The sequence below is a fragment of the Condylura cristata genome, unplaced genomic scaffold (genome assembly GCF_000260355.1).
Source record: "Condylura cristata isolate star-nosed mole 26May11 unplaced genomic scaffold, ConCri1.0 scaffold00038, whole genome shotgun sequence".
NCBI lineage: Eukaryota > Metazoa > Chordata > Mammalia > Eulipotyphla > Talpidae > Condylura > Condylura cristata.
This window is the reverse complement of record NW_004567139.1, coordinates 8,639,031-8,649,891: the sequence shown is the minus strand read 5'-3', so window position 1 is coordinate 8,649,891 and position 10,861 is coordinate 8,639,031. Positions and strand designations below refer to the sequence as shown.

Below are 10,861 nucleotides of genomic sequence, written 5' to 3'. Positions count from 1 at the left end.
TTACTTTTTCTGGCGCCCCACGTGCCGGGCTCTGTATCCAGCCGCCGTTCCCCGTCACCTTCGCCCTCCGGGGTGGGGAATGTCCCTTTCTTTGAGGCGGCGCCGCAGTGTTGGGCCGTTTTCTGCGGGTTCCCCGCACTTGCCAGTCGTGGGCATTTGCCTGGAATGACCCCGTGGCCAGGCCGGTGAGCCGCTGCCGTGGTGGCATCTGGAGCCGCGGCACTGGGAGGCCACAGCTGCAGCCCTGACTTCCTGGCGAATCACTTTCTTCTGACAGCCGGCAGAGACTGGGTTTTGAAAATTGCAGTGTGACGCCCTGCAAGTGGAGGCAGGTTGCTCTGGGAAGAGCTTTGACTCTGAATCTCGCAGCTGCATAGCTTCTTAATAGGTCTGCAGGCCTTTTATTTTGGTCGTTCAGATTGAGCTGCAGGGACCCGTCTCCAGCGTTTATCAGTTTGGCGAGTGCTTCAGCACTGATTTGTGACTTTTCGACGTGCATAGCAAATGTAGGTGCGTTTTCTGATGCAACACATCAGATCTGACAGCTTCATTAATTGTGTGGTGTTTTGGAGTTTTACTTTTTGATCTGGTGTCACAGTTCCAAATGGATGTTAGAATGCTTTGATTTTACAGCAAACATCTCCCTTGTCCATTTTTAGTTACTGAAATAGGAGAGTTTGGTTGGAGCTTTTTTTTTTTTTTAAACAGGAATTTTTAATATTTTATGCAGGTCATAACCTAGTTTGGCTGGCACATGCTCTCCACAGGTTTAGAGAGCATCACAGCTGTTCAGGAAAGATTTGGCAGATGGAGGCGGTTATGCAAATAGAGGAGTAGTACACGTCATTATAACCTGAGTGTGTGAATGAGTAAAATCATGGCTCCAGGTGTAAATCAGTGGGAGACACCCCATTTAACTATCAGCAGTTTTATTTAAGCAATCCTGAGTGGCTTATAGTGCCCTTTTCTAGCTGGTCATAATGATTACTACTAACTCCCACCATCAGCTTTTCTACCCTCTTAATCCTGTCCTATGACAAGATGGCTACTGAAAATAGCTACAGTCACTATGTAGAAAGGTATGTAGAGGTAGAAATATTTCAGAAAGGTCGGATGTGCCGTGGTTTGATTGAATATAGACCAGTGGGACTTGTCTTGACTTATTTGGATTCTTGCCACTGTCGGCGTTTCCTTAACCTTGGCTCTAGTTCTTCAGATTATTAAGGAGTCCCAGCAGCAGCATGGCTTACGGCATGGAGACTTTCAGAGGTACAGGTCAGTATCATATTCAAGGTGCGTAGAACTCATTGTGCAATTTCCAAACCTGACTTGTCTTTGTTATTATTCTGTTTCTGCTCCTACATCAGAATATATACCTAGAAAGTCCAGCTCTAAATTCTCCAGATGTATACATATTTTGCAAGTTAAAAATTTTGTGGTAAAAGAAGCCAGTTTCTCTGTCCATTTCACCTCATTTGGATACATTTGGAGGCTTCTGCTCAAAAATAACAGTAATTGGTTTAGTTATGTCTTAACTTAGCCATATTGTAAGAGTCAGACTTTGCAGTATTATATTGTATAAGGGGAACTTCTGTGATACTGTTATAAAAGATTCTTTTTAAAGATTTGTTTATTTGTGCATACAAGAGCTAAGGTGTAGGCCAGAGGTATGTGTCTGAGGTGGGGGAGGAGTGAGAGGATTCCCCAGAGACAGAGTGGGAGGCAGAACAATCAGATCTACTGAAATCCAATGTTGAGGGGAGCGTTCTGGGCAGGAGAGGCCAATGGTTGCAGTTTCGGGGAGACAGGAGAGGTCTGTGGCACCATGTGGGTCACTCCCTGGCTGGGAATTGAACTCATGCTGCAGTGGCTGGGGTAGCGTCATAGTGCTGTGCTTTAATCCCCTGTGTCACCAGGGAGGCCTGCTCTTTTTTTTGGTCTGGGGGGGGGTTATTTTTATTTATACATATAAGAGCTGTGGTGCAGGCCAGACGTGTTGGGGGTGAGAGGATTCGGCAGAGACAGAGTGGACCCCAGAACAAGCAGATCTACTGAAACACACTGCTGAGGGGAGCAGTGGGGAGACCAGAGGTCTGCTGCGGCCTGTGGTCCTCCCTGGCCGGGGCTGAACTCATGCTGCAGGGGCTGCCGATAGCCTCACAGCGCTGAGACTTAACCCCTTGCACCACCAGGGAGGCCACCATTATAATTTATTGGTGAACTACTGTAGCATTCTCCAAGTTGGAAAACAAATTAGATATGACTCTTACAAATTAAAACAGATACCTACTCATGATACAGTTCTGTATTCTGAAAGCAGAAATTCCCAACTACCTTTGCATCACCTACAGAGTAGGCTGTGACTGCCTGATTTCTGAAAGTCCCACTGAAACGCTGGCCATCTCGGCTTTTCACTCCCAGGCCCTGCGTCAGCCTCGCAGGCGGAGGGGCAGCGTGGGGTGGGTGGAGTGGAGAGGAGTCAGGGCAGAAGGGGAGCGCTGGCAGCCGTCAGAGGTGCTGCAGGCGTGCCGGAGCGCGAGAGTTTCGCCGGAGACTGTTAGGTTTGGTGTTTGTTTTTTTACTTGTTAAGGAGATCTTCAAAAGCAGATGCAGAGGTGGCACACAGGAGCCGTCAGCTCAGCTTTCTGCCCTTTTTGTTTTATCTGTTCTCTTTCTACTTTAAAAATTTTTTTTTCTTGAAGTATAATGCTTATATCCAGAAAGTGATGAATCTAACTGTCTATTTTTATGTCTCTTCACATATCAGTGTGTTGCTCATGTGTCTGCTGGTGATTTTGGTCTTTTTCGATGGCCTTTTTCATAAGTGTGCGCATATTGCCTGTACAGCGTCGTCCCCGACTTTTTGGTAGAACATTGCATGTGTTTCTCCTCATCCTTGGAAGTGTCTCGTACACACCTGTCTCCGTTGCTGTGCTGCCGTGGGCAGCCCGCCAGCCTTCCCTGGCCCCGGGTCGCCTATTCAGACGCGGGCTGCTTTCACGTCAGCTTCTGCTCGTGTCGGCTCTGTGCCTGACGCTCCTGGAGCCGGCGGGCGTGTGGCACCAGCCGGGCTCCTGATGGTCCTTGCTGCCGCGCCTGCTGCTGGTTTGTTGTTGATGTGTGTTTTTCACTTGATTTTTATGTAAAAGGACAAATGATAATTAAAGCTGGTTATTAGCAGTTGAGGGGGGAAATGGAGTTCCTAGATCAAATCAGATAGTTCTTTCTTCTTTTCAGGTGCCAGTGCCCTGGTCGCTTTAAGGCTGGAGTGCTAAGTGTCATTTAAATATCCTGCGTTATAAATTATGTGCTGTATATATTTATTTATGCATACAGACCTGGGGTACAGGCCAGAGGTGCGGGGTGGTGAGACAGAGACAGTGGGGAGCAGAACAGGCAGATCGATGAAGTGCACTGCTGAGGGGAGCAGTGGGCAGGACAGGAGAGGTCTGCTGTGCCCGGGGGGTCACCTCCGGGGCAGGGATCAGACTCACACTGAAGCAGCTCTGCCGGCCCAGTGCTGTGTCCTAACTTGATGCGCCACCAGGAAGGACCTTGGGCTAAATTACTTGATTGAGGGTTGGTAAAATTTTATATTGATTTTTATACTAATTGAGTCAAAGTAAATTTATTGGACATCTGCTTATTAGGCATTGTGCTAGTAAGATTCTGGATGAAATTCAGAAATAATTCTTCCCCCTGCAGTAAAGTCTATAATAGTGAGAAGCACTTACTGCCACAGAGGAGTAACTCCCCGACACGGAGGAGACATGGTGCTCAGTGCCCCAGTGAGCTCGTTCTCCAGCCATGCTGGGCTCCTGCTGGCCGTCCTCGCAGCCACCGGTCTCCCAAGTGACGTGGCGCTTCCTCACGGCGGCGGGTCTGCTCGCCCGCGGCGGCGCCCCCAGATGAGGATGAGGGCGTGTGCCCTCAGTTCGCCCTGTCAGCGGCCTTGTCTTCTCGGGTATCATTTCATGCTGCTTGGGCCTCCCCAGCTGGAGAGCAGCTGCTCTGAGCACGCGGCCGTGTCCGCCTCTCTTCCTGCTTTCTGACACCAGCCAACTTGTGTTTGCCAGGAGGCGTGTGGCCTCCGCGCTGGGCCGTCGGGGAGCTGACCGTGGGCACTCCCGCCAGCGTGACCGGCCGCCTGGTTGTACTTTCTTACAGGGGCTACTGCTCCCGCAGACAGAGGCGGCTCCGGAAGACACTCAACTTCAAGATGGGGAACAGACACAAATTCACAGGGAAGAAGGTGACCGAAGAGCTCCTGACCGATAACAGGTGCTGACACGCGCTCGCCGCTGGCCCCCGTGCGTCTCGGGCTGGGCGTCGCCCCTCCCTCTCTGGCTGTCTCCGTGGCGTCTCAGCAGCTCTGTGGAGTGGGCATTTTTACTGTTCCGGTGTCAGAAGGTGAAGAAGCTACGGCTCAAAGAGGTTTAGCAACTGTGAGAACTGGTGGGGCGGTAGGTGCTGACGCCGGCGACTGGAACATGGCCAGTTACTGGGTTTCTGGAATGTGAGTTTCAGTGTTTAGTGCTCGCTTCGCGCACTGCAGCTGCGTGAGCACGACGGGCCTGACTGCGGGAGCGCGTGCTGCGCAGGCAGACACGGTCACGAGCGTGTGTCTGTCCAGCGACTTGTCTGCAGGCCAGTTCTCCCCTCTGGGCCACACTGGTCCTCTTGCCTCCTGTTGGGTAAGTAAAGCGCAGCTGGACCACGCCGCCCCGTTTGCTAAGGGTGAGCTGCTGGGGCTGCTGTCATACAGTGGCTGTGCAGTCTGGACAGGCCCCGTGGCCTGCAGGGCCTAAAGTGTCTCCTGTTGGCCTGGGCTGCCCGCTGGCTCGTGTGGGCGCTGGAGAGGTGTAGTCCTTGGACCTTGTGGAGCAGCTCGTCGGGGGTTTTGGTCCAGTGCAGAACAGGAAGCAGCACGAGACAGAACAGCCGTGTTGTGTGTTACTCTCGAGTGCCGAAGGCTGGAGAGGAGAGCGCGCTTGGTGGGGGAGCGGGAACCTGCCTGGGGGAGGCAGGATTTGTGAGAGGAAGGAGCATTGCATGAGGGGAGCGCAGTGTGTGGACGCCCTCAAGGAGCTGTCACGGTCCCCCAGGGAGCAGCGAGGCCAGAACTGGGGTCCAGAGACACACAGAATTTGCGTGTGCGGTGGCACCGAGCAGGACATTTGAGTTAGGTCCAGTGTGGGCATCAGAGTTGTGAGCATGAGTTTGTTCCCCTGCAGTGACGCAGTCAAGCTGCAGTATAAGGAAGGTTAGTCAGGAAGTCATTTTGTAAGCGATTCATCGGAACCATCGCAACGCTGCCGACTACGTTGTACTTGGTGCCGGCTCCGGTCTGAGCGTGTTGCCGTGGAGGAGAGTGAGACACAGAGAAGGTGGAACTGCCCAGACCCACTGCTGGGGCGTGGTGGCACGGATGTCCGCTAGGCTCCGGAACCTGCTGATAACTCCTTCAGCGTGCTGCCTCCTTGGGGTGTGGCTGCTAACTTGGTGGGGGCGCGGGAGGTGTGGCTGCGAAGATGGGGCCCAGCCACGTGCCTGGACTGTCTCTGCTGGTTGCAGTGTGGGGGAGGCCGGTCTGCGTGGGCCACGTTAGGGGTCCGACTTTCAGTGACATGTGTCAGCTCGGGGGTTGGAAGCCTGAGGAGGATCCAGAGTCAGGATGCCAGGTGCTAGCTTGGGAGTTGCGGCCCGCTGAGGTGGGTGTGAGGGGAGCAGGCTCCAGAGGCGGCTACAGTGGGGCGCGTGCTGGAGACAGCCTGGCCCTCGCTCAGCTCGCGCCCCCTCCTGGCTCAGGTACTTGCTTCTGGTGCTGATGGATGCCGAGAGAGCCTGGAGTTACGCCATGCAGCTCAAACAGGAGGCCAACACCGAACCCCGAAAACGCTTCCACCTGCTCTCCCGCCTCCGCAAAGCCGTGAAGCACGCGGAGGAGTTGGAGCGCTTGTGCGAGAGCAGCCGCGTGGACGCCAAGACCAAGCTGGAGGCCCAGGCCAGTGTCGGCGTCAGCCCTGGCTGCGCGGGGAGGGCGGGGCTTCGGGGCCGCTGCCAGGCAGCTGCGCTGGAAGGAAGGGTCTGCTTGGCAAGCGCGGTGCCTCTGGGCTTCTAAAGCCCTCAGGGTTTCTTTGATACGTATGTGGAAAACTTGTGTCTTCTATCTGAGGAAATTCACAGAGCAGGAATTATTTTCCAAATGAATTTTGTGAGCGATGCTACACACTGCAAGTTTATGATCAGCTTTTGCTACTTATCGCCAGAAGCGGGTTGTTGAGTAAATGAAGAACACAGACCCGTCTCTTGCAGTGTTCTCCGGGGAAACAAAGTGGAGCCAGTGACCGGATCTCCTTTTATTAGGGAAATAACTTTTTCTCGTTTAAGTCAAGGGACGTCCTTCTTCTTGCTCTCGGAAGCGGGTAGTGGCGCTTGCACTGCGCGGCGCCCGCTCCCGGGGTGCTGAGCCGCCCCCTCCCGCCCGCAGGCGTACACGGCCTACCTGGCGGGGATGCTGCGCTTCGAGCATCAGGAGTGGAAAGCCGCCATCGAGGCGTTCAACAAGTGCAAGTGAGTGCCCTCCGCGGCCGGCTTCGACGCTGGCTGTTGGGGTCCAGTGCAGGTCAGCTAGTGGTCACTTCTGTGCACGATTATACAAGCTCATTTTTTCCTTCTTTGTAGAAACGTTAATCACTTCCTTTCAGCCTTAAACACGCTAGCTCTGGCCGTTGGCAGAAGGGCCTCAAAGGGCCAGTGTTGTATTTTAGTGGCCGTCTTTGCGAGTTTGGTGTTTCGTCTCATAAAACGAGCCTGCAGCCAGCCCGCGGCCTCTTTCCCCGCAGGACCATCTACGAGAAGCTGGCCAGCGCGTTCACAGAGGAGCAGGCCGTGCTGTACAGCCAGCGCGTGGAGGAGATCTCGCCCAACATCCGCTACTGCGCCTACAACATCGGTGAGTGGGCGCCGCTGAGTGCCGGGAGAGTTTGTTTTACTTTCTTCCCTTTCCCTCGGACACCCCGAATTACAGACGATGAGAAAGGTGAACTGTCCACGCAAGCCCTCCTCAGAACTGCTGAAGGCAGTTCCTTTGCTCCGTGTCCGCCCCGCTCCATCCTCTCCTCCCCACAGCTCTGTGAAGACGGGGACTGTAGACGGGAGGAGCCCTTCTCAGTCTGAGTTGAATGTAGTGTTTCTGGAGAACAGGCCAGACCTTTGGGGAGTCTCCCTGTCTTTCTTTCCAGGGGACCAGTCAGCTATCAACGAACTCATGCAGATGAGGCTGAGGTCTGGGGGCACCGAGGGGCTGCTGGCTGAAAAATTGGAGGTAATCTGTTTGTGTGTTTTTGTCAAAAAGTCTCTGGTGTGGAAAAGTCCAATAAAAAGAAGTAATTTTTGTCCCACCACCAAGGGGTAGTTGCTATTACTGTCTGATTTATTGATATCTATAATTTTAGCAGCCTTACATGTTCTTTCCTTTTTTTTCATTACATTTATTTTTTCAAGTAGGTAATACAGGCCCATAGCAGAAGTGGGAAATATAAATAGATGAGGGAAACAGAATCCCGCAGGTCACTGCCCAGGGTAACTGCTGTCGATCACGGAGGGGTGTCTTTGAGACTTCTGTGTGGGGGACAGGGCATGTGCTTTAAAAGTAGGATCTCGGTGCTGTGAAGGAGCATGGTTTTTAAATCAAATGTCACTGCCATTTTTTCCACTTCAGTAAACACCTTTCCACGTGCCTTTGGCTGTGTAGTGGTGACCAGCATGACTGACGCGTATGCCCCTGGGCTTGGCGCGAGTTCTTAGTGGTTTCTGAAGGATCAGTTGGTGGGGGGGGAGTTGGATGTTTTAAGTTTTTACTAGTTTGCATTTCTGCGTGTGGTGTATACAGTGTTTCTTTCTTCATATACCCCCCCTTTTTTTTTTTTAAGATTTATTTATTTATTCATACAGAACTGGGGTACAGGCCAGAGACGGAGGGTGAGAGGCTTCACCAGAGACAGAGCGGGGAGCAGAACAGGCAGATGGACGAAGTCCACTGCTGAGGGGAGCAGCGGGCGGGCAGGAGAGGTCTGCCACACCATGTGGTCACCTCCGGGGCAGGCGGGGATCGAACTCATGCGGAAGTGGCTTTAGCTTCTCAGTGCTGTGCTTTAACCCGCTGCGCCACCAGGGAGGGCCAACCCCCCCCCCCTTTTTAAAAAGATTTATTTATACACACAGAGCTGGGGTTCAGGCCAGAGGTGCGGGGGGTGAGAGGACTCACCAGAGACAGAGTGGGGAGCAGCACAGGCAGACCAATGAAGTCCACTGCTGAGGGGGCAGTGGGGAGACAGGAGGGGTCTGCCACGCCCTGGGGTCCCTCCCTGGCCGGGCATTGGACTGGTGCTGCGGGGGCTGCGGACAGCCTCCTAGTGCAGCAGTTTTACCCAGGCTGAACCCCTTTATACACCCTTACCGAAACTTAGTGATCCTCTTTTTAACCTTTTGTTAGGTCTTTTAATACCTGTATTTCAAAAGCTCAGTGTATGATCTGAAGGAGGAGCGCTGCTCTGTCAGGTGTGATGCACTGACCTTAGACGAGGCCCACACTGGTTTCCACGTTCTTCCACCTCAGCCCCTCACACCCACGGTTAAAATTTTAACTTTTCCAAACTATTCCCAGGCACTGATCACTCAGACCCGGGCCAAGCAGGCAGCTACGATGAGCGAGGTGGAGTGGAGAGGGCGGACGGTCCCGGTGAAGATCGACAAAGTGAGGATCTTCTTACTAGGACTGGCTGACAACGAGGCAGCCATTGCCCAGGTGAGGAGGGCCCCGGGCCCCTTCCGGGTTGAAAGTGAGCCCCATGTGCAAGAGGTGGCGCTGGTTGTGTTTATTTCTGGAGAAGCAGAAACCTGTGCCATTGGGGATCTGGTGGCCGACTCGGATGGACACTGTCAGGGTGTCACAGCGGTGTCAGTCAGCTCTTAAATCATTTTGAAAGCTGAGTTTTACGTCCTGATGTTCACAGGGAGAGGCGTTGACGGCATAAAAGTGGGAGCGCTGAGAGGCGGTTCCATTGGGCCCAGCAGACGGTGCCATGCCTTAGGGTCGTGGCCCTCAGGCCTCTGTCTCGCCTTCCGGCCCACAGGGGCCCCCTCATGTTCGAGTGCCCTTTAAGGAAAGCCTTCTAAGCCAGGATGTCTTGTTCTATCTGTGGCATAAATGTCATATTTATACAAAAACTGCACTTTCATTGGTGCTGCTTACTGATGTAATCGTCACCTCTTCATGGGCGTGAGTGGCCAGATAAACCCTAAAGAGGAGAAATCGCCGTGGTCCTGGTTTGTACAAAGTAAACACTGACTAGGGTGCTTTTTAGAGCTCCTGTTCCACATGAAGCAAAGAGCACCTCAGAAAACCAGCCCATGTCTGCAGCTTCCCGGGGGCCAGTAGCATTTCATGAACTCACCAGCTGCTGCACCCTGAATGATCCGCTTGTGGGGTGCTGTGGTGCGTGTGCCGCTGATCGTGCCCGGCATCCAGACCCCCAGTGCTGCTCCCAAACAGCCGCTCTGTTGGGCTTTCAGTCGCTCCGGAGTTTCTTTGCGCCCGTGGGTTGCATTTTGTCCCCTCAGTTCGCACTCATGTGCTTGGGAGCCAGAAGACTGAGGACTTGCGAAGCCGAAGAAAGCTGACCCTAAACCAGGGCCGAGACCTATGTGAGCGTCAGGGCTCTCTGGGCTGGCTCCGCCGGCAGCTGCTGAGCCGGTGGCCGGGTCGCGCTTTCGCTTTGAAGTGATGCTTGCTGGGAGGAGAGTCCCGGTTCTGTGCCTGGCGCCAGAGACTGCGGGCAGGAGATTCTGGCTGAAGAAGGGTGGGCGGAAGCCCAGGGCGCTAGCTAGGTGGGGACTCCTTGAGAATGGGGCCCCAAACAGATAAGAGCAGGAGAGCTAGTATCGAGTCATTTAAAAATTATTCCGAGGTACAAAGGACGCTTGCAGAAGCACCCCGCTAGCACTTCTAGATGGGCCTTTGCATTTCCTTTGGCCTTTTTCATTTTCAGAAGAGATTTTTTTTGGTGTGTCGGAATTATTCTGAGATCAGATTTGGTGTCCTGTTTTATTAACATGTAAGAACATTCCTTATGGCCTTACAAATCATGTCGCAAATTTTTCAAAGAGCAGTACCCCCCTGGACAGGGACGCTGCAGAGACGAGCGAAGAGGGTCATGGTCCCCCTTAGTGTCCTGGCACCCTGCTGAGCGCTCCCTGTGTCTCTCTGTAACCCTGTGGGGTGTGAGGTGGCTTTCGGTCAGTAACGTTAGTTTCCGCGGGCGCCTCAGACACCCGGGAGCGCCCCCCGGGAGCGCCACCTTTGGCGTGCCCTTTGGACTCCAGCTGTTGGGTGGCTTTCCGCACTTCCTCCAGACTCCTCGGGAGGCTGGTCACGGGATTGTTTTTGTTGAACTTGGGTGAGTAGCTGGCTGTAATTTCACTTAACGAAGCATGCACGTAGGGTCCTGGAGCCCAAGAGAGGCTGAATACGCAGAGTGTAATTGGAACAAACAGTCCCAGGCAGGAGAGCCATGTCCAGCTCATCAGCTTAGGGGGGAAGGGATTAGTCGTGGCAGCAGACACCATAAGGGTGTTTTACCTTAATTTGTATTTCTCTTTCTTTTTACACATAGAGAAGAAAAACCTGTATCAGGGAGGTCTTTTTTGTCTTATTAATGAAATAATTCAATGTGGACTAAATTAGATGTGAGAGCAGTTCACAGCTGCACTTGAAGCCATGTTTTTTGTTTTTTGTTTTTTTTAAAGATTTATTTATTTGTACATACAGAACTGAGGTTCAGGCCAGAGGCTCAGGGGC

General features: G+C 53.1%; 2 protein-coding genes across 2 annotated transcripts in view; one reads left to right on the top strand and one right to left on the bottom strand.

The window, feature by feature from the left end:
* Positions 1 to 208, bottom strand: part of GALR2 (galanin receptor 2) — a 7,196-nt gene extending 6,988 nt beyond the window's left edge. Inside the window, 1 exon segment of the mRNA XM_012732998.1 lies at positions 22 to 208. Coding sequence (XP_012588452.1) covers positions 22 to 208 — 187 coding nt within the window.
* Positions 209 to 1,195: 987 nt separating this feature from the next.
* Positions 1,196 to 10,861, top strand: part of SRP68 (signal recognition particle 68kDa) — a 23,950-nt gene continuing 14,284 nt past the window's right edge. Inside the window, exons 1-7 of the mRNA XM_012733037.1 lie at positions 1,196 to 1,275; positions 4,168 to 4,281; positions 5,809 to 6,004; positions 6,491 to 6,573; positions 6,846 to 6,955; positions 7,245 to 7,327; positions 8,669 to 8,809. Of these exons, the coding sequence (XP_012588491.1) occupies positions 4,220 to 4,281; positions 5,809 to 6,004; positions 6,491 to 6,573; positions 6,846 to 6,955; positions 7,245 to 7,327; positions 8,669 to 8,809 (675 nt within the window). The 5' untranslated portion in view covers positions 1,196 to 1,275; positions 4,168 to 4,219. The remainder of the gene's footprint in view (positions 1,276 to 4,167; positions 4,282 to 5,808; positions 6,005 to 6,490; positions 6,574 to 6,845; positions 6,956 to 7,244; positions 7,328 to 8,668; positions 8,810 to 10,861) is intronic.